Below are 19,086 nucleotides of genomic sequence, written 5' to 3'. Positions count from 1 at the left end.
GATGGCATCACTGACTCGATGGACACGAGTTTGAGCAAGCTCCGGGAGTTGGTGATGGACATGGAGGCCTGACGTGCTGCAGTCCACGGGGTCGCAAAGAGTCGGACACGACTGAGCAACTGAACTGAAGTGCTTATTAGTATAGTGCCTATTGGCACAAAACAGGCAAGATAAGTACATGAAAGAAAGTATCAGTCACCGGCCGCCGCTTACCCTCCTGGGTCGAGAAGCTAAAACTGCCGCAACCAACCAAACGAGAAAGGGACCGAGGCCTTGTCCGGACCAATCGAAGCCCGTCCTCTGGGGGCCCGCCCCATTTCGAACCCTAGTACCTGGTCCCGGAATTGACCAATCAGCGTTGAATCCCGCCCCAATGTTGAAACTGCCGCTTCTGATGCGAAGAAACGCTCCCAGGAGCGTCCCGGCTCCGCCCCACGTCTGGCCAATCAGGGCGTCCGAATCAGGCTCCGCCCCCAGTTGGTGACGCGTTGGGTGGGCCTGGCGGAACTCTGGGCAGCGCTGGATGCGGCAGAGAGCTTGATTTCCCGGCTTCCCATCGGTGAGTGCGGAAGTAGCGGGCCCCGGGGTTGGAGAGGAGTGGTTCGACGGATTGTTCTACGTGCAGTTCCACGGAGCGTCCGGGTCCCTCGATGGGAAAGAAGAGGGAGACCGAGTCTCCCATTCCCGGGGGGGACGTCCCGCCCCTGCGTTCCGCTGCACTGCCGCTGCCCCAGTGTGTGTCTCTTTTGAACGTTGCCTTCCCGTCGCCTTGGCTCAGCTTTAGCTTTCCAGAGCGCCGTCAGAGCCGGAGGTTTTCTCTCTTTAACGATATGAGAGAACGGAGGCCCAAAGTCGTTCAGTCAGATGGGGGCGGGAACCGGGATCAGGCTGTCTTCTCCACTTGTTTGCACCTCCCACCCCTGTAACTCCCACTCCACTGTCCTCCCTTCCCTGCCTGGGTGTATGTGAGGGGGCGGGTCTCTCTGCTTTAGCCCTTGCAGCCGGGCCTTGAGGAGGGGGCCCGGATATGGGTGGTCCACAGGTGAGGAGTGTGGGTGGAAGGACTGGGGTCAGGGCAGGGTTTCTGAGAGCAGGGTGTCTGACTGGACCCAGTGTTAGAAAAGGATCCTGTGTACTGGAGGAGACTAAATTTCTAGTTGGAGGAATCTGGGCTTGGAGCTCAAGAGAGAAGATGAAGCCTCTTCCCCTAAGGGCAGAAATCTCTTCCAGAGGCATCAGTGTGTCCTTGAGCCCAGATCCCTGGGGGGCCAAAGGTTGGAGAATGAGGAGGTGGCTTCCTAGGCCCCCCTCCACACTGTTTGGGGAAAGGTTGTCATAATGGTCCCTGAAGCCAGATTTGGGTTCAAATCCTGGCTATACCACTACAAGCAGTGTGACTTGGGGCTAGTATTTTAATTTCTCTGAACTTCTTCATTTGTTTAAAAAAACAGAGAAGAAGGGAGGGCAGGAGAGAAGGACGAGTCCCTTCAAAAATTTGATTTGTGTTGAATTTGAAAGTTATAATGTTTTACATTTGTAGACTTGCCCTAATTGTCCACTACAAATTAAGGTGTTGTTGTTCAGTCGCTCATTCATGTCCAACTCTTTGTGACCCCATGGACTGCAGCGCACCTTCACCATCTCCCAAAGTTTGCTCAAACACATGTCCATAGAGTCGGTAATGCCATCCAACCATCTCACCCTTCTCCTGCCTTCAGTCTTTCCAAGCATCAGGGTCTTTTCCAGTGAGTCGGCTCTTCGCATCAGGTGGCTAAAGTATTGGAGCTTCAGCATCAATCCTTCCAATGAATATTCAGGGTTGATTTCTACAAATTAACCTAGTCATAATTTCATAGTTGAGGTTGTTAAAGGGGAGAGATTAATCTCTTTTGACATGTCAGGAAACATGCTCTGGCTAGTTTAACAATAATAAGCATTTATTGAGTGCTCATTGTGTGTGCCAGGTATTATACTAAGGTTTTTTTTTTTAATTAAAAAATATTTTGGCGGGTCTGAGTGTGGCATCTTAGTTCTCTAACCAGAGATCAAACCCATCCGTGTCCCCTTGCATTGGAAGTGTGGAGTCTTAACCACTGGACCACCAGATATAATATGCATTACCTCCTTTAGTCCTTACAACAGTTTTATGAGATTGATGCCATTATCGTCTGTGTGGCAGATGAGGAAACTGAGGCACAGCGAGGTTAATTAACTTGCTCGAGGTTTCCCAGTTAGAGAACATCAGAGTGGGGCTTTGACTCTCTGACTCCGAAGGGCAGCCTCCTCATTGCTGTCATGCTCTCTGTCTTGGCTTCAGGTAGGAGAACCCCGCCCTGAGGACAGTCTGTGGTCCAGGAGTCGGTGACATCTGTTGTGGAAAGCCCAGGATGGTGGAGATCAGGGACCTAGTGCAGCTGCGGCAGCTCAACCTGGAGCTCCTGAGGCAACTGTGGGTCGGGCAGGATGCCATGCGGCGGTCCGTGGCCAAGGCAGCCTCAGAGGTAAGCACCTTGGCCAAGTCCCTGGGGTGAGAGAGGGGCTGCCTAACCCTCAGGCCAGAATCAAGGCCTTCCAGGTCCTCTTATGCAGTGCGCCCATTTTACTGATGATGAGAAAACTGAGTGAGGCTCAGCATGGGAAGGTATGGCAGAGGCTGAGCAAGGATGAGGAGCTGGCCTTCATGCCTAATGCAGGCCAGCTGGATGGATGGCTACTGACCCAGCCTCTCTGTTCCAGTCAAGCCTGGGCTCAAGCAGCAGCCATGACTCAGAGATGCCATCGTCCCAAGAGATGTCCTCAGTTTCCTCGAGAGCCTCCTGCCCACAAGATGCCCACCCTGGTGACCCCTGTGATAGGTACTGGCCTGGCAAGGCCAGCTCTGGGATGAACACTCTCCCACCTGCCAAATGCCTACACCAGGAGTCCCTGGGCCCTCCGAGGCCCCATTCAGCTCCCTTACTGGCCATCTCAGACTCAAGTGACTCAGAGCTTTCAGCAGAGCTGGACAGTCCAGGAACCCAGGAGACCCAGGCTCTGAGGTCCATCTTGGCTCAACAGGGCAAGTTGTCTAAGGTAATGTGGGAGAGTGGGGCAGCCATTGATGGGGCTTCCTCGAACCTCAATTTCCCCTCTGACAGTTGCACTCACAGGCAACCTCCCTTCCAGGGTGAGAGGCTCTTGGGAGGTGCTATGAGTCGTGTCCTGCTTGGCCTGAGTGCTTGATAAGTTGTGGCCGTTAGTTTTTCAGAGAGCACTTTGGGAAGAAGGTGACCAGCCCCACTGTGCAGATGGGAAGACCGAGGTTCAGAGGGCAGACTTGTTCACATTCACACGTGGTGGGGGGAGTGAGGGGTCAAACTCTTGTCCTCCAGCCCCCAAGTCCTCAGCTGAGCCCTGGGGCCTACGTCAGGGTGTAAGTTAAGACATAGCCCCTTTCTTCCCATCAAGGTGGGGCCTCCTTTGGGCTGGGCCTGCTAGCACAACCTTGCCCCTCTTTGCCTCCCTCTTCAGCCAAGAGTGACCAACAAGGAGTCTCCAGTGCCTGAGAAGAGCTGGCGCCTGAGACCCTACCTGGGCTATGACTGGATTGCAGGTGTGGCCCTCCCTAGGGCCTAGAGATTGGGGGTGGGGGGCCCTAGCTTGCTTGTGCACCTGCCTGAGCCCCCACCAGGTGGGAGAATCTTCAGTACCACGTCTTCTGCCTCGGCCCTTGGCACAGTGAAAAGCACAGAGACGGTGTTCGCTGAGTGTTTGTTGAATGAATGAGAGCTGCCTTATTTTTTTTGGCATTTATTGTGTGCCAGGCCCTGGGAAACTGTATGTGTATCATCTCTATCTCTTTACTCCCCCAGCAACCTCAGTTGCCTCCTGGATGAATGACCTCTGGCCTCTTTCCAACCCCATTACCATCCATTTTTGACTCAACAGCCAGAATGAATTTTGAAACCTGGGAATCAGATCACATCATTCAGAATACTTGGCACTTAGTGTGTACGCTAAATCACTTCAGTTGTGTCCCACTCTTTGCGACCCCATGTAGCCCGCCAAGCTCCTCTGTGCATGGGATTCGCCAGGCAAGAATATTGGAATGGGTTGCCATGCCCTCCTCCAGGGGATCTTCCCAACCCAGTGATCAAATCCAGGTCTCTTATGTCTCCTGCATTGGGCAGGCAGATTCTTTACCACTAGCACCACTTAGGAAGCTAGCACTTAGAGTAAAATCCAAAATCCTTATCTAGACTTCTGAGGTATGATCTGGCCTCTGCTGGCCCAGTGACATAACCTCTAACCATCTATCTTCTGACTCTTCGCTCCAGCCTCGTTGGCCTCCTTGCTGATCCTTGAACCAGCTGTGTGCTCATGGCCACCTGCCTTTGCACTTGCTGTTTGCTTTGCTTTGGCGGTGTTGTGCAGCACATGGGATCTTAGTTCCCCAACCAGGGATTGAACCCATGCCCCCTGCATTGGAAGCATGGAGCCTTAACCACTGGACTACTATGCAAGTCCCTCTTCCCTTTGCTTTGAATGCACTTCCCCCAGATTCACACCTGCTGGTTCCTTTTCATCACTGAGCACTCAGTTCAAATGGCAGGCGCCTTGCACGAGCACAAGGTTGTAGGGCCACTGCCTCTGCATCCTTGCCTGTGGCATCAGCTACTGTTGTGTTCTTCATTCATTCATTCTCAGAAATCATCTTGTTTGCTTGTTTCTTGTCTGGCTCATGAGCTCCGTAGGAGCAAGGGCCTGGCTATCTTTTTGTTGCTGTGTTCCGTGAATCTAGAATAGGGCCCGGCACACCATAGGTCCTCAGCCAACACTGGTTGAAGGAGTGAGTGGACAGTCTTCAGAGCTTGGACTGTTGGAGCCTCACTTTCATGAAGGAGGAAACTGACGCACGGAGAGGCTGATTTCCTGCCAAGGCAGGGGCTCTGTGTGGCTGCTGGGCCCCTGTGGAGGTGGGGACATAGCCCCTGTCTGCCAGCTCACTGCCTTGCTTCTTGTCTCTGGGAAAGCGGAGGTGCCTGCCCTGTTCCTGCCCTGTGTCTGTGTGCACCTCTCTCCTCCTTTCTGAGCTCCTTTCTGCAGCCTGTCTGTGCATTTGTGTGCTTGATCCCATTCCTTCTTGATTCCCAAAGCTCTTGCTTCCTGTAATTCTCTCCTGTCCTCCCTCCACCATGATTCTGCTCCGTCAGCATATGAACACTGGGAAGTATTAATGAGAACTGATTTAACGGAGCGCTTGTCCTGTGCTGGGCCCTGTCCCAAGAGCTTTCCTACCATTAACTTCTTGACTCTTCACAATCATCTGATCAGGTGGGTAGTGTTACTGTCCCCATTGACAGATGAGAAGGCTGAGGGCCAAGAGACTTAAAAGCTTAGCAAAGTCTCACATCCGGTTGGGGTAAAGCTGGGAGTATTAATGAGAACTGATTAAGTCTGTGACTTCCCCTCCTGTTTCTAGTTAACACCCGTGTTCTCTGCTTTTCTTTATCATGAAACTCTAAAGGCCATCTTGATTCTCCATCTCCAGTTTCTCTCCCTGACTTTTTCTTAAGATCAGGCTTTAGGCCCTGACACCACCCCAGGTTAGCTGTGACCACTGCGTTACCAGCTCCCAGCTGAGTTCTCAGTCCACACACTTTTTGGCCCCTGAGTAGCATAGACACGGCGGCCACTCCCTCTTCCCTCCCCGAAGCTCTTCCCTTGGCTTCCAAACCTGGGCACCCCCCTGGCTCTTCCCCACTTCCTTGGCAGCTCCATCCAGTTTCCTCTGCCAGATCTGCTTCCTTGTTCCAACCTCCAAACTCCCTAGGCCCCGTCAGTGTTAAGACTCTCCTCACCCTCTTCTCTCCCACTTAACCCGTGCTGCTCCTCTAAATTCTGGACTTGTGTATCTGACTTTCTTCTCTGCCTGGTTCACTAGGTGTCCTAGACTAATATCAGGTCCAAAATCAAGGTCCTGACTTCCACAGCTTTTGGTCCACCCTCCCGCAGTCTTTCCTATGTCTATTGGCGGCAGCTCTGTTCATGGTGCTAATGGCCATAATCTGGAGATCAACCTTGATTTTTCCTCTCCTTTCCATACATACATCCTGGTAGCCCTGCCTTCAACATATTTCTAGAATTCACCGTCTTGTCTCCACCAGGATGCCTGCAGTAGTCCCCTAACTGCTCTGCCTGCTTCTTCTCACCTTGCTGCAGCAAGAAGAGGAGTACTCTAAAAGCACATGGCTGATGTGATCGTATCACTCCTTGTCCCCAAACCCATCAGCGGTTTCCCAGTCACATCTCCTCCACTCTCACCGCTCTGCCCATTTCACCTCCTGAGTGTAACTCCAGTGTACCAGCACACACTTGCCCCAGGGCCTTTGCATTTGCTCTTCTGTCTGCCTAGGATGTCCTCATGGCTCCCTCCCTCCCTCATCAGGTTTCTACTCAGGTGTCACGTCCTCAGGGAAGCTCACTCTGGCCCCTCTGCCGTCCAAGCTCAGTTTCCTGACTCTCTTTCTCTCTTACTTCCTGATAGGTGTCACCTTTCCCCATTGTATCCCAGGTTTCTTTAGCGACTGGTTTGTGACCACGTTAGAATGTAAGCCTCAAAAGGGCGGGGGCTTTGTCTAGGTTGCTGTTCTTTCCCCAGCCTGTGACACAGTGTCTGGCTTGTAGCAGGCGCTCTATAGATACTTTTTGCACAGACAATTGGGTATGCATGTGTCACGTGAGTTGAGGGACCCCTCCAGATCTGTACGCGACTCAGTGGCCTGGGGTGCCAGTGCTGAGCACCCCCTGAGTCTTGGCCTCACAGCAGCTCCTTTGTGCGTTGTCCGCCCAGGGTCCCTGGACAACACCTTTCCTGTCACCAGCAAGCCTGAGGCCTTCTTCTCGAAGCTGCAGAAGTTCCGGGAAGCCAACAAGGAGGAGTGTATTTGCAGTGACCCTGAGTGAGCAGGGGCAGGCACACGGTGGGCAGGGAGGCTCAGGCCGGCTTGCCCTCTCGCCCTGTCCTGCTCACCCTCTCGCCCTCACAGACCCCGGTTCCTAGGCCTGCAGGAAGGTGATGCTGTGGAGGGGGACCATGAATGTGAGTGTAAACACTTGGTTACCCCAGAGCCCAGCCAAGGCCTGGGGAGGCAGCTGAGTGTTGAGGACTCAGGGAGGGAGCCTGGTGTCCCAACAGGGGATGGGGTGGGGGGGAGCTGAGGCCTGGCCTCATGGGGAGTGGGGCCAGCCCTGTGCACTCACTGCCAGCCTCCCCAGCTGCCTTGTTTCCCACATGCCCCCCACCCCCTTCCTCTCCTCTCTGCATGTGGGTCATCTGAGGTGGGGGGGGTTCTGGCTCAGTTACGTGAGCATCTGAGTCTATATTGCGGGTTTGTATGTGCAGCGTACAGTGTCTGTATCCATGTATGTAGCTGTGTGTGTGAGGCGTGTTCATGTGGACATACATGTGTGTGCACTGTGTGTGTGTGATTACAAGTATAAACACACCGTATATGTCCACAAATGTGACTATATGAAGCAGTGCTCTGTGTTTGCACAGATGACATTTGAATGTATGAAGATGCCAGCACGTGTACATGTGTGTGTCATGCGTGAGTAGAAAGCGGTACTCGGCGTGGTTCTGTGTGAGCAGGTGTATGTGTGCACGCCTGTGGATGTGGCCACTGGGGCTGTGCAGGGGTTGGTGGGCCTGTTGGAGTCCAGGGGGTCTAGGTTCCCCAGCTGAGGAGGGACTTCTGCTCCTCTCGGGTCTCACAGGCATGTACTGTTACCGTGTCAACCGGCGCCTGTTTCTGGTACCTGCGGATCCTGGCACCCCCTGCCGCCTGTGCAGGAAGCCACGGGACCAGCGGGGTGCAGGGACCCTGGCGGAGCCAGTGCAGGTCAGGTGAGTGGCCCGAGTGGGCAGGACACCCATGGGAGTCACAGGGGCAGTGGCAGAGGGGAGCAGAGCCTGGGGCCCGCGGTCTCGAGGGGGTGCAGGTTGGGCCATTGCAGCCTGGAGAGACCTGCAGGAGTGCCCACACTGTCACCGCCCCCAGGGTGAGCCTCCCACTGTCCGTCCTGGATCCCCCGCACCGGCACCGCATCCACCGGCGGAAGAGCTTCGACGCCTCCGACACGCTGGCGCTGCCCCGGGTGAGAATGGGACTGGGGCTGCCCCCTCTCTGGCCCAGGTCCTCAGATGTGTCCTGAGGCCCAGAGAGGGCCAGGGACTGTCCTAGAGCCACACAGCGAGGCTGGAGCCCAGTCTCTGGAGTTCAGACTGGGCCACTCACATCACCTGTGCTGTACCTGTTTCCTGAGGGAGGCCAGGCTCCCCACCCACCCCCCGTCTGCCCATGAGCTGGCATAATGCAAAAGGATCTGATTTCTCATGCTATTGTGTGCTGTGTACACAGTCCTCAGGGGGCTTATCTTGTGGGGTCAAGCAACAGAGAGTGCAGTGGTGGTGGTTTAGTCTGATACTTGCGACCCCATGGGCTGTAGCCTGCCAGACTCCTCTGTCCATGGGATTCTCCAGGCAAGAATATTGGAGTGGGTTGCCATTTCCTTCTCCAGAGAGTACAGGTCCTGCTGTTATTCCAGTTTACAGATGAGGAGACTGAGGCAGAGGGGAGGTGCCTTGTCTGTGGTCAGCCACAGACATTTGAGGCCGCCCTTTGGGTCTCCTGGGTAGGACAGGGGTCAGTGGGGACCCCACTGATTCCCAGTTGAGGCCAGGGATTCTGGGGTGGAAGCGAGGAGAAGGAGTACTGAGGAAAGTCAGTTTGCTCATCTGTAAAATGGGTCCAATATACTGTCCTCAGGCTTATGGGGTGGGCGGGGGCCAGGTCAGTGAGTCAGTACTTGTCAGGGGCCTGGAGCAGAGCCTGGCACATAGGATGTGCCAGGTCCATCAGCGTCCATGGCCTTCCCTCCACCCATCTGTAGTCTGGGTCTGCAGGATTAGGAAAGGGAGGCCTGGGGGAACAGTGGTGGACACAGACCTCTGCCCTGGGGGAGCCTCAGTCGTGGGGGACACTGTGATTGTTTGGGGGGGGTCCCTTCACCTTCATGGGGGACACAGCCCTGTCCTAGAGGAGACTGCCAGTGCCGGAGGAGAGGTGCAGCCCCTCCCTGGGTTTGCCTGGTTAATGGGGAGTGCCCCCCACCAGCCAGGCGCCTTAACCCCTTACTCTCCACAGCACTGCCTGCTGGGCTGGGACATTATCCCTCCGAAGTCAGAGGAAAGCTCAGCCCCTAAGAGCCTGGACCTCTGGTCCAGTGTCTCCCCTGAGGCCCACCATCAGAAGCTATCAGCCACCGGCTCTCCTTACCTGGTATGTCCAGGGTGCCCTGGGAGGGGCAGACACCTTGGAGCAGCACGGGGACTGCAGAGTCTCTGGGGGAGGGATTGGGGTTGGGGGGGTCAGAACCTGGAAGCCTCTCTCTGTGGGCTCCCATCTCCCTGGCCCTGACCCCCGGCACCTCTCCAGTCTCCATTGCTCCCCGCTGGCTACCCTGCTGTGCCCTGGAAGCTGACCCCAACTCTGAGATCCAGAAGGGGACGAGGCTGGATGTAGGGGGGACCCATTCCAAAGAGGCCCGCTCTGACATCTTTCTCTTTATTCCCTAGGCTGTGCCAATGCGGGTCCCACTCCCCACCCCGATCTGGTCAGAGCCCTCCTCCATGCCCCGGCCCCGCTCACCCTGGCCGAAGCCCTGAGGACTGGCCAGTTGGAGGTGAGCGGTGCTCCTGCCATCGTTTCAGCTTCTCCCCTCTGGCAGGGGTGCCCACGAGAGGGGAGCCTTGCCCAGCCTTCGCTGGAGTTGGACTCAGGCCCCACCTTCCTTCCTAGGCTGGGCCAGTGGGTGGGCCCCGGCCTGTCTCCTTCCTGGGGACACAGAAGGGGACCCTGGGGTTGGGGTGAGGGGATTCTGTGACACGTTTGTAAGTAAAGCTCAGTGCTCCCTGCAGCCCCAGATTCCCACGTGTGCCGGGTCTGTCCTGCCGATGCCCTCAGAGCCTTGGAGGTGCCCTGGCCTCACCCTGGCCCTTCTTATTTGGGGAAGGACGCCTCTTGACAGCGTGCGCTGGGTGGGGTGGATCCAGCACTGAGTGTGGCTCTTTTGGGGGTGAGGGTCCCCAAAGCAGGCTGGGGTCAAGGTCAGCATTAAAAGGCCCCCTCAGCAAGGGGCTTGGGGTCTCAGGCCAGCCCCTATAGATGAGGCTGAAGCTGTGACAGTGGGGAGTGAATGACCCCCACTTGACCCCTCTTGACCCCTGACACCGGGGTCCAGTGATAAAGGGATACTCTTAAAGTTCCTGGGTCCAGTGGCTCCTTATTGCCATCTCAAGCCCAATCCTAGAAACCAGGGATGATTCAGAACCCCAACAGGGATCCCTGGGGAAACAAAAGGCCGGGAGGGTTCAAGTCAGAGGCAAGCAGCTCACCTCTGCCCTCCTGAATTAGTAAGCAGCACCTGTCTTTCCCCCTATATGTTGAACAATAGGAACTTTCTAATTTGTAGGATAAAAATGGAGTAGCTGGGGAACCTAGGCCCAGGGAAGGCATGTGCTTTTTCTGAGGTTTCTAGCTTAGAGGGGTGGAACTAGGGCTGTGGTCTGTGGCTCCCACCTGGAGCTTGTGAAGCTGAGAAAACCTTTCCCCGTCAGTCACAGCACATGTATTAGGATAAGTGAGGTTATGCCACAGCAACAAATTAATTCCCAGATTACAGTGGTCTGACATATATCTTGCTGACTTGCTCACACTACCTGTTCGTCATGGGTCACAGTGGGGCCTCTGTTTTGACATTGCCTTTCGGGGACCCAGACCATTGGTGGCTCCCCCGGTGGCTTCAGCCCAGAAGTGACACAGGTCAGTTCTGCTTGTGGGACATTGGGCAGAACTAGTCACGTGGAGTCGGGGCACGAAGGGGCGCATGGCATACTGGGTGAGTGTTACTGTCCTCCACGTCATGACTTCACCAGCTCTATCCCTGCAAGATGGACACACACCTCCCAGGCCATTGGCAACAATAACAGGCAATACAAACTCGCCTGAGTCTTCCCTCACTCCATCTGGAGTTCCAACCTCCAGTGCTTCCATAGACAGGCAGGTAAGGTGCCTGGGAGTGGTGGGCACAGGGCTACCTGGCCAACGCATATCCCTTCCAGAGACTTTCAAGTCCAGATGCCTCTGTGATCCTGCATACGTGTCTGTGGGCACTTTGAGCAGCAGGTCATGGTTTGCCACTTGATTCCAGTACCTGAAGAAACGAAGTCTCTTCCACACATAAATTTTTTAAATCAATTTTTTAAAAATTTATTTTCAGTTGTATAAAATGTAACATAACAGTAACTTCCCTGGTGGTCCGTGTGTGTGTGTGTGTGCTAAGTCACTTCAGTTGTGTCTGACTTTGCGACCCCATGAATTGTAGCCCTCCAGGCTCCTCTGTCCATGGGAATTCTCCAGGCAAGAATACTGGAATGGGTTGCCATGCCCTCCTCCAGGGGATCTTCCCAACCTGGGGGTCAAACCCGCATCTCTTATGTCTGTTGCATTGGCAGACAGGTTCTTTACCACTAGCGCCATCTGGGAAGCCCCTCTGGTGGTTTAGTGGATAAGAATCTGCCTGTTAATACCGGGGTCATTGTTCAATCCCTGCTCCTGGAAGATTCCACATGACTTGGAGCAACTAAATCCATGTACCACAACTACTGAGCCTATACTCTAGAGCCTGGGAGCTGCAACTACTGAAGCTGGCCCACCATAGGGCCCACGCCCTGCAACAAGAGAAGCCACTGCAAGGAGGAGCCTGAGCACCGCAACAAAGAGCAACAACTAGGGAAAGCTGCGTGCAGCAACAAAAATCTACTGCAGCCAAAAAAACCCAAGACACAAAGTTTACCACTTTTATATGTGCAATTCAGTGGCCCTAACGTCCATTTACACTTTTTGCAACTTTCAGCACCAAACATCCCCAGAATTTTTTTCTTCTTGCAAAACCAGAAAGGAAAAGTAAAAGTGTTAGTCGCTCAGTTGTGTCTGACTCTTTGCGACCCCATGGACTGTAGCCCGCCAGGCTCCTCTGTACATGGAATTCTCCAGGCAAGAATACTGGAGTGAGATGCCATTCCCTTCTCCAGGGGATTTTCCTGACCCAGGGAATGAACCCAGGTCTCCTGCACTGCAGGCGGATTCTCTATCATCTGAGCAGAGCTCCAATTAAACACTCATTCTCCATCCCCACCTGCCAGCTTCTGGCAGCCATTATTCTTTTCCATCTCTGTGAATTGACTAGGTTACTTCACCCAAGTGGAATCATGCAGTATTTGTCTTTTTGTTCATTTTTTGGCTTCTTTGATGTAGCATAATGTTCTTGAGGTTTATGTTGTAAAGTGTTAGAATTTCCTGCCTTTTTTTAAGACTGCAAAGTATTTCGTTGTATGATGGGCCACATCTTGTTTATCCATCCATCTACTGATGTACTTTTGAGTCACTTCCACCTTTTGTTATTGTATATAATGCTGTTGTGAACATGAGTGTACAGATGTCTCTCTGAATCCCTGCTTTCAATTCTTTAGGGTATAAACCTAGAAGAGGAATTGCTGGATCGTAGGATCATTCTGTGTTTAATCTTTTGAGGACCGGCTATACTGTTTTCAGAGGAGCCACTACACCATTTTCCATTCCCACTGGCAGTGCATAAGGGTTCCAATTTCTCCAGATCCTCACTAACAGTCATTTTCTGCCTTTTTTTTTTTAATATATAATAGCCATCCCAATGGGTGTGACGTATCTTGTTTATTGTAGTTTTGATTGCATTTCCCTGATGATGGTTAGTGATGATGAGCTGAGAGACCATTTGTCTATCTTATTTGGAGAAATGCCTTTTTAAGTCCTTCGCCCAGTTTTGAGTTGGATTGGTTTTTTTGTTGTTGTTCTTGTTTTCCCACATGTGATTTCAATTCAAGAAAGCCTGTGGGATTTCCATGGTGGGGGAGAATCCACTTTGGTCGGGGAACTAAGATCCCACATGCCAAGGGCTAACCAAGCCCAGCAACTGCAACTGCTGAGCCCGAAGGGTGCAATGAAAAGATTCTGCATGATGCAATAAAGATCCTGTTTGCCACAACTAAGACCCAATGCAGCCAAATAAATAAGCAAATCATAATTTAAAAAAAATTAAGACGCGCTTAGACTTATATGCCACCTGGTGAAACCCAGAGTTAGACATTAGAGTGAGGCAAGTAAGGTACAGAGAGACTGGTGCAAAAGTAAGAAAGGGCCAGAAAATTCAGTAATCAAAATAAATCATATTTAAAAAGAATAGAGAGCCTGTGGGAGTCAGCGGTTTTGTTAGAAATACTTTGACCGGAGGGAGAAGAGAATCTGGAAACCTTCTGTCAAACAAAATGACAACATAGACAGCTGAGATCACCTTCTAAGTTTAGCCAACCCAGAAGAGCAACAGCTTGAATGAGATAGAAATAGTTCTCTCCCATAAAAGTCCAGACTGCAGTGCTAGGCCGTTAAGTCATCAGGGCCAGTGGTTTCTCTGGAAGGACCGTTCCTTTGAACATTTAGAAGGTTTCTGGCTTCTGTCTTGCCCACACAGCCGCTCCAGATCAACTCTGAATGAGCAGGCTGGGGAACAGGCTTTTTCAAACCTGAGGGACCCCAAGGATGAAGATCACAGGGAGAGAGGCCCTGCACAGAGCATCACGTCTTCAGCTCTGCCTCACTCACCTGCACCCCAGCACGGTCACTTCTGTCCTCCCAGGAACAGGCAAGCCATTCCTGATTCTTCTAGGCTGTCCCTCCCTCCCTAGGGGATGTCCAGATCCCTTCTTGTCCCCCTTCCTCCACCCCTTCCAGGTGTGCATCTCAGCTGGAGAGTTCTTTCACGAGTGCCTTCCCTGAACCCCTGGACCCCCAGATGCATCCGCCCCATCACACACTGCACTTTCCTGTACTCCTCCATCCCAGCCCTTGTGTGTTTTCCTTTTTTGAATTTTTTTTGGCCATGCCGTGATGTACCGCATGCAGGATTTTAGTTCCCCGACTGGGGATCGAAATCATGCCCCCTGCCATGGAAGCATGGAGTCCTAACCCCTGGACTGCCAAGGAAGTCCCCTTTATATGTTATTAAATTACTACCCATGAGGTTCATTGCTTCAGTGTCTCCCTCTCCCCTGCTAGAATTTAAGCAGAGGTGGTATTTTCCTCTTAGTTGGAACTTTTTTTCCTCCTGTTTTCTCAAAGCTAGTGGCTAAACTGTATTTCAGGATCTGGCTTTTCCCTCTAGCCTGGACTCCCATTTACATCATGAAGGTGATGGGAGAGGAGAGGAGTTGTGTACTCAGTTGTGTCTGATTCTTTGTGACCCCCATGGACTGTAGCTGCCAGGATCCTCTGTCCATGAGATTTCCCAGGCAGGGATACTAGAGTGGGTTTCCGTTTCCTTCTCCAGGGGATCTTCCTGACCCAGGAATCAAAGCCAGGTGTTCTGGATTGGCAGGCGGATTCTTTACCACTGAACCACATGGAAAGTCCCTAAAGGCAATGGGGAGGATGCTTTCATTTCTCCAAACCAAAGGACTCTTGTGGTTGGACACCTTACATGCTTAATAATAGTGTCATTGTTTGTTGGCATAAATCCCAAAGGAAAAAAGCAAGATCATCTTTTTTGTTGTTGTTTAGTTGCTCAGTCATGTCCAACTCTTTGTGACCCCATGGACTGCAGCACTCCAGGCTTCCCTGTCCTTCACTGTCTCTTGGAGTTTGCTCAGACTAACATCCATTGAGTTGATGATGCTGTTGTGAAGGTTCTAGGCCCCACATAGGATTTCAAAGTCACACTCCCTGGCGAGTCCCAGTCCCTTCACTGGATCTCCAGGTTGGGAAGTCTGAAGATTCCTTGCATCTTCCAAAATTGACGTCAGTCATTTAGAAATAGGAACAGGGGAGCCTGGCTGTGTCACAGCAGAGACACAAACTCTCACTGGCCATTGGTTCATTCGTTCTCTCATTAATTCATTCACCACACATACATCGAGCTCCTGTGCTAGGCGCTGTGCCAGGCTCTGAGGACACAGTGGTGAAGCAGACAACAGGGTCACTTCCCGTGGAGCCCCCCTCCCTGTGCTGGGACTGCAGTGAGCCCACACATGGAGGAAGTGCCAGGAAGAATGCTGGAGCAAGGCCTGACCTCTGCTTCCCCCTTCTCTGTCTCACATCCCTCCCAGGTGAGGCTCCAGCCCTGCTGAAGCTTTTTTCTGGCTCTTAAACCTGTTGGCTTCTCCTGGGCCTTCATCCACCCTGTTCTGTTCCCTCTGCTCAAAGCTCTCTCTATCCCCCAAACTCCTCCTCAGGCCTCAGCTTCCAGGTCCGCTCCTCAGAGCCCTTCCCTGACCCCACGGGATTGGCCGAGGCACCTGAGTCAGGTCCCACCTCTGCGTCCCCATCCTGTCCCATATCACTCAACTGTAAAGTTCCTCGAGGGCAGGAGCGGAGCCTGCCTTGATTTCAGCTTCCCCCGAGCTTGGTATGTGGCATGTGACGGGCACGCAGTAAACAGGTGTTTGATGGATGAGTGGATGAGTCCCCAGGTCTTAGGAAGACGGAGGCCATGCGGCACAGGGACGTGGAGAGTGTCCCAGGAGTGTGGCTCCAGGGCTGCTCGGTCGCTTCTATAACTGCTCCTGGTTTTCTGTACACCATGTTGTCCTGTGTCTCAGGCAGACTGTCAGAGGTCTTGCTTAGCACCACCCCCACCCAGCCCTGTAGGGTATCTGACCTCCTGGATGAGAGGTAAGGAATGACTGGGAACAGCTGTGACATATTCCTCAACCACCAGCAGCCATGGGTCCCAGACCCTTGGTGAGAAGATTTGGGAGTGTGTGGAAACAAATGAGCCCCAGCTGGCTCCCCAAGGGAGCCTTCCAACTTCCCGAAGAACAGAAATATCTCCTGGTTGCCTTGTAGGAGGTGGTTCTCCTTGATGGGGTGAGAGACCCCTTCTGCTTCTCCAGCCTCGTGGAGGTGGACCGTTCATGGCCCAAGAAACATAAAGCACAGGATTTTCCAGGATCATTTCTCCAGGTGCCTTTTGAGCATAGCATCCTGACGTTCTGAGGATGTACATTTTATTGCAACCAAAGTTCCTACTTGGCTTGCCCCAGTCTTGTGGGTCAGACCTGGTCCAACCGGGGAGCTGCATTGAAAGACTGACTTGGAGAGGGGCACAGAGCATGGCTTCAAAGAGACTGGGGTTCAGACAGCCCCTCCCTCTCCCATTTGGGACATCTGAGTTGGAAAGGAAAAAGTAAAACCGTGTCTATTTGCAGATTTATAGAATATATATAGAAAACCCTTAAGCCTCCACAAAAAGCCTGTTTGAATTATGAACAAATTTGGTAAAGCTGAAGGATAGAAAATCCTGCTTCCTAACTGTGTGGAAAACCTAGACAGCATATTACAAAGCAAAGACATCACTTTGCCAACAAAGGTCCATCTAGTCAATGCTATGGTTTTTCCAGTAGTCATGTGCAGATGTGAGAGTTGGACTATAAAGAAAGCTGAATGCCAAAGAATTGATGCTTTTGAACTGTGGTGTTGGAGAAGGCTTTTGAGAGTCCCTTGGACTGCAAGGAGATCAAACCAGTAAATCCTAAAGGAAATCAGTCCTTAATATTCATTGGAAGGACTGATGCTGAAGCTGAAACTCCAATACTTTGGCCACCTAATGCGAAGAACTGACTCATTGGAATAGACCCTGATGCTGGGAAAGTTTGAAGACAGGAGAAGGGGATGACAAAGGATGAGATGATTGGATGGCATCACCGACTCAATGGACATGGATTTGAGCAAGCTCTGGGAGTTGGTGATGGACAGGGAAGCCTGGCGTGCACCAAGAGTCAGACATGACTGAGTGATGGAACAACGAGCGTGTGCCTTTGGGCATTTCACCTCACCTCTGGCTCATTTCAGCATGTGTACAGGGTGATAGTCCCAGGGAGAGAGAGGAACAGGAGATTAGATAGGTGGACGGCTGCCCATGGACTGGCCCGAGAAGAGGGTGATAAGACTCATGATTGTCATCAGCTCTTCCTGTCCCCCACCACACCCTGTCACGAGACCAACATCATTCTAACGGGCACAGGGGCCTGCCCTCTCTGAATTCACTTGGTCGGGCTCACCCCTTCCCCTGGGAGGTTAGAAGGAATCAGGAATAAAATATCAAGTTGGTTGATTGAAAGACTGCCTCTTCCCTCTGCTTCTTCCTTCTGGGCTCAGAGCACGTGCAGCGAATGTGCCGGTGGTCAGCTCTCCAGGTTGAGGGTTTTGCCCACAGGGAGGTGGAGGGCTTAAGTCAGCTGTGGGGCTGTGGCGACCAGCGCCCTGCCCGTGGCTGACGCCCCAGGGTGTGACGGTGGTGGGCTGTGACTGTGCAGGAAGTCAGGAGGGGAAGCCCAGGCCCCAAGGGATCATGTTGTGGCTGGTGGGGGTGGCATGAAGTTGGTCCCAGTGATGAATATCGGTGCCTGCCAGTGGCTTAGGTGGTCTTCGGGGACATCCCCCTGTCGTGGCACCAGGCTGAGCCCTTTCCACAAGTGTGTTCTCCCTCAGGTCCTCATTGTCTGTGGCCAGAGGCCACGAGGCTTCTCCCTCCCTCTCTAGAAACACCTCCTCACACAGCCCCTGAAACTCAAGAGATCCCCAGGCCCTACTGTGTGGTAGGACACTGGAAGGACCCAGCTGTCGAGCTGACAAGGCTGTTCTGGAAGCTGTGATATCTCAATGGGAGGGAAGGGGAAGCAGAGAGCTTTGAGAATTTTCCAGGTCCCAGATCTGGTGCAGAGCGGGGGGATCCTTCCTGCACCAGAAGGATCAGAAGACCCCAGCCCAGAGGAAGACCCAGCTGCCCATCCTTCCCACTCCCAACGAACTTGTATAAACTTCCCTGGCTCCTCTCGCCAAAGTCTACCTGCAGCGCGGAGGCGCACCCTCCTGGGTCTGGGTGGGGTCAGTGCCAGCTGCATGGACAGAGCACTGGACCTGAAGCTGAGGCCTGCAGTTCAGGGCAAGCCAGTGAGCCTCTCTGAGCCTCGTCTGTACAATGGAAGTTGTAGGATTTCCCTGGTGGCTCAGTGGTAAAGAATTTGCTGGCTGATGCAGGAGACACGGATTCGATTCCCGGTCCAGGAAGATCCCACATGCCTCAGAGCAACTAAGCCCGTGCGCCGCAACCACTGAACCTGTGCTCTAGAGCCTACAAGGAGCAACGACAGGCCTGGGTGCCCTAGAGCCCGTGTTCCGCAACAAGAGATGCTACTGCAATGGGAAGCCCATGCACCGCTGCAAAGAGCAGCCCCTACTTGCTGCAACTGGAGAGATGCCCTCACAGCAACAAAGTCCCAGCACAGCCAAAAATAAATAAATAAATAAAATTTTAAAAAATATATATGGTTGTAATGCTACCTACATACAGGGGTGTGTAGAGGAGTAAATGAGACAGTGGGGTAATGAAATGTTCAGCACAGTAACTGGCACTTAGTAAGTGCTTCATAAATATGAGAGTATTATATGAAAACAAGGGCTCATTGTATATTGCAAAATAGGAGTCCTATTTTGGGGGTAGTCTACTTTACCTGGCCTGAAACACAGAATTGAGAGAGGGTGAGAGGGGAAATTCTAGGGACTTCCTCCAGTGAATGACTGATGATGATCTCTGCCCGAGTGTCCCTGCTGGCATGGGCTCCTGTAGGCCTGCAGGTCTGGGAGAGTTGGGTGGGTGGTGGGTGAGAATGCTTCTGAGGAAGACTCAGAGGCCTAGAAACCATTAAGGCTTCCAGGAATCCTTGGGTTCAAAGTCTGGAGGCGTGGGATGGTATGGGACACAGCCTGGAAGATAGTGGCTGTGGGTATGGGGTTTACACAAGCCTCCATCTGCCTCCTCCTTCAGGGATTATTGCCCAAACTTGACTTGTCCATGGCCTCCCTCCCTGGCCGTGGGCTCTTCCTGACCTTCATCACCCCTGGAAACCAGCTTCCAGGGAGTCAACTTGTCGGCCTGCACCTTCCTGTGCCTCTC

The 19,086-nt window shown here is 52.8% G+C and overlaps 1 protein-coding gene across 5 annotated transcripts; it reads left to right on the top strand.

Annotated features, from left to right (window-relative positions):
* Positions 1 to 408: 408 nt before the first annotated feature.
* Positions 409 to 17,258, top strand: MIIP (migration and invasion inhibitory protein). Of its 5 annotated transcripts, none has more exons than XM_065935735.1 (11): positions 485 to 559; positions 2,318 to 2,501; positions 2,737 to 3,072; positions 3,511 to 3,592; positions 6,833 to 6,941; positions 7,029 to 7,081; positions 7,759 to 7,888; positions 8,043 to 8,139; positions 9,189 to 9,323; positions 9,620 to 9,726; positions 15,978 to 17,258. In XM_065935735.1, exons 2-10 carry the CDS (start codon positions 2,388 to 2,390, stop codon positions 9,707 to 9,709), a joined length of 1,146 nt encoding a protein of 381 aa, XP_065791807.1. In that variant the 5' UTR covers positions 485 to 559; positions 2,318 to 2,387; the 3' UTR covers positions 9,710 to 9,726; positions 15,978 to 17,258. The 5 variants fall into 5 exon arrangements, with proteins under 5 accessions (XP_065791808.1, XP_065791807.1, XP_065791806.1 ...); XM_065935734.1 differs by lacking the exon at positions 15,978 to 17,258 and adding an exon at positions 12,575 to 13,117; XM_065935732.1 differs by lacking the exon at positions 15,978 to 17,258 and having other exon boundaries at positions 9,620 to 12,568.
* Positions 17,259 to 19,086: the final 1,828 nt, after the last annotated feature.

Source organism: Muntiacus reevesi, chromosome 5 (genome assembly GCF_963930625.1).
Source record: "Muntiacus reevesi chromosome 5, mMunRee1.1, whole genome shotgun sequence".
Taxonomy (NCBI): Eukaryota; Metazoa; Chordata; class Mammalia; order Artiodactyla; family Cervidae; genus Muntiacus; species Muntiacus reevesi.
Note: the sequence above shows the minus strand (reverse complement) of the source record. Positions and strands in the feature narration are given on the sequence as shown.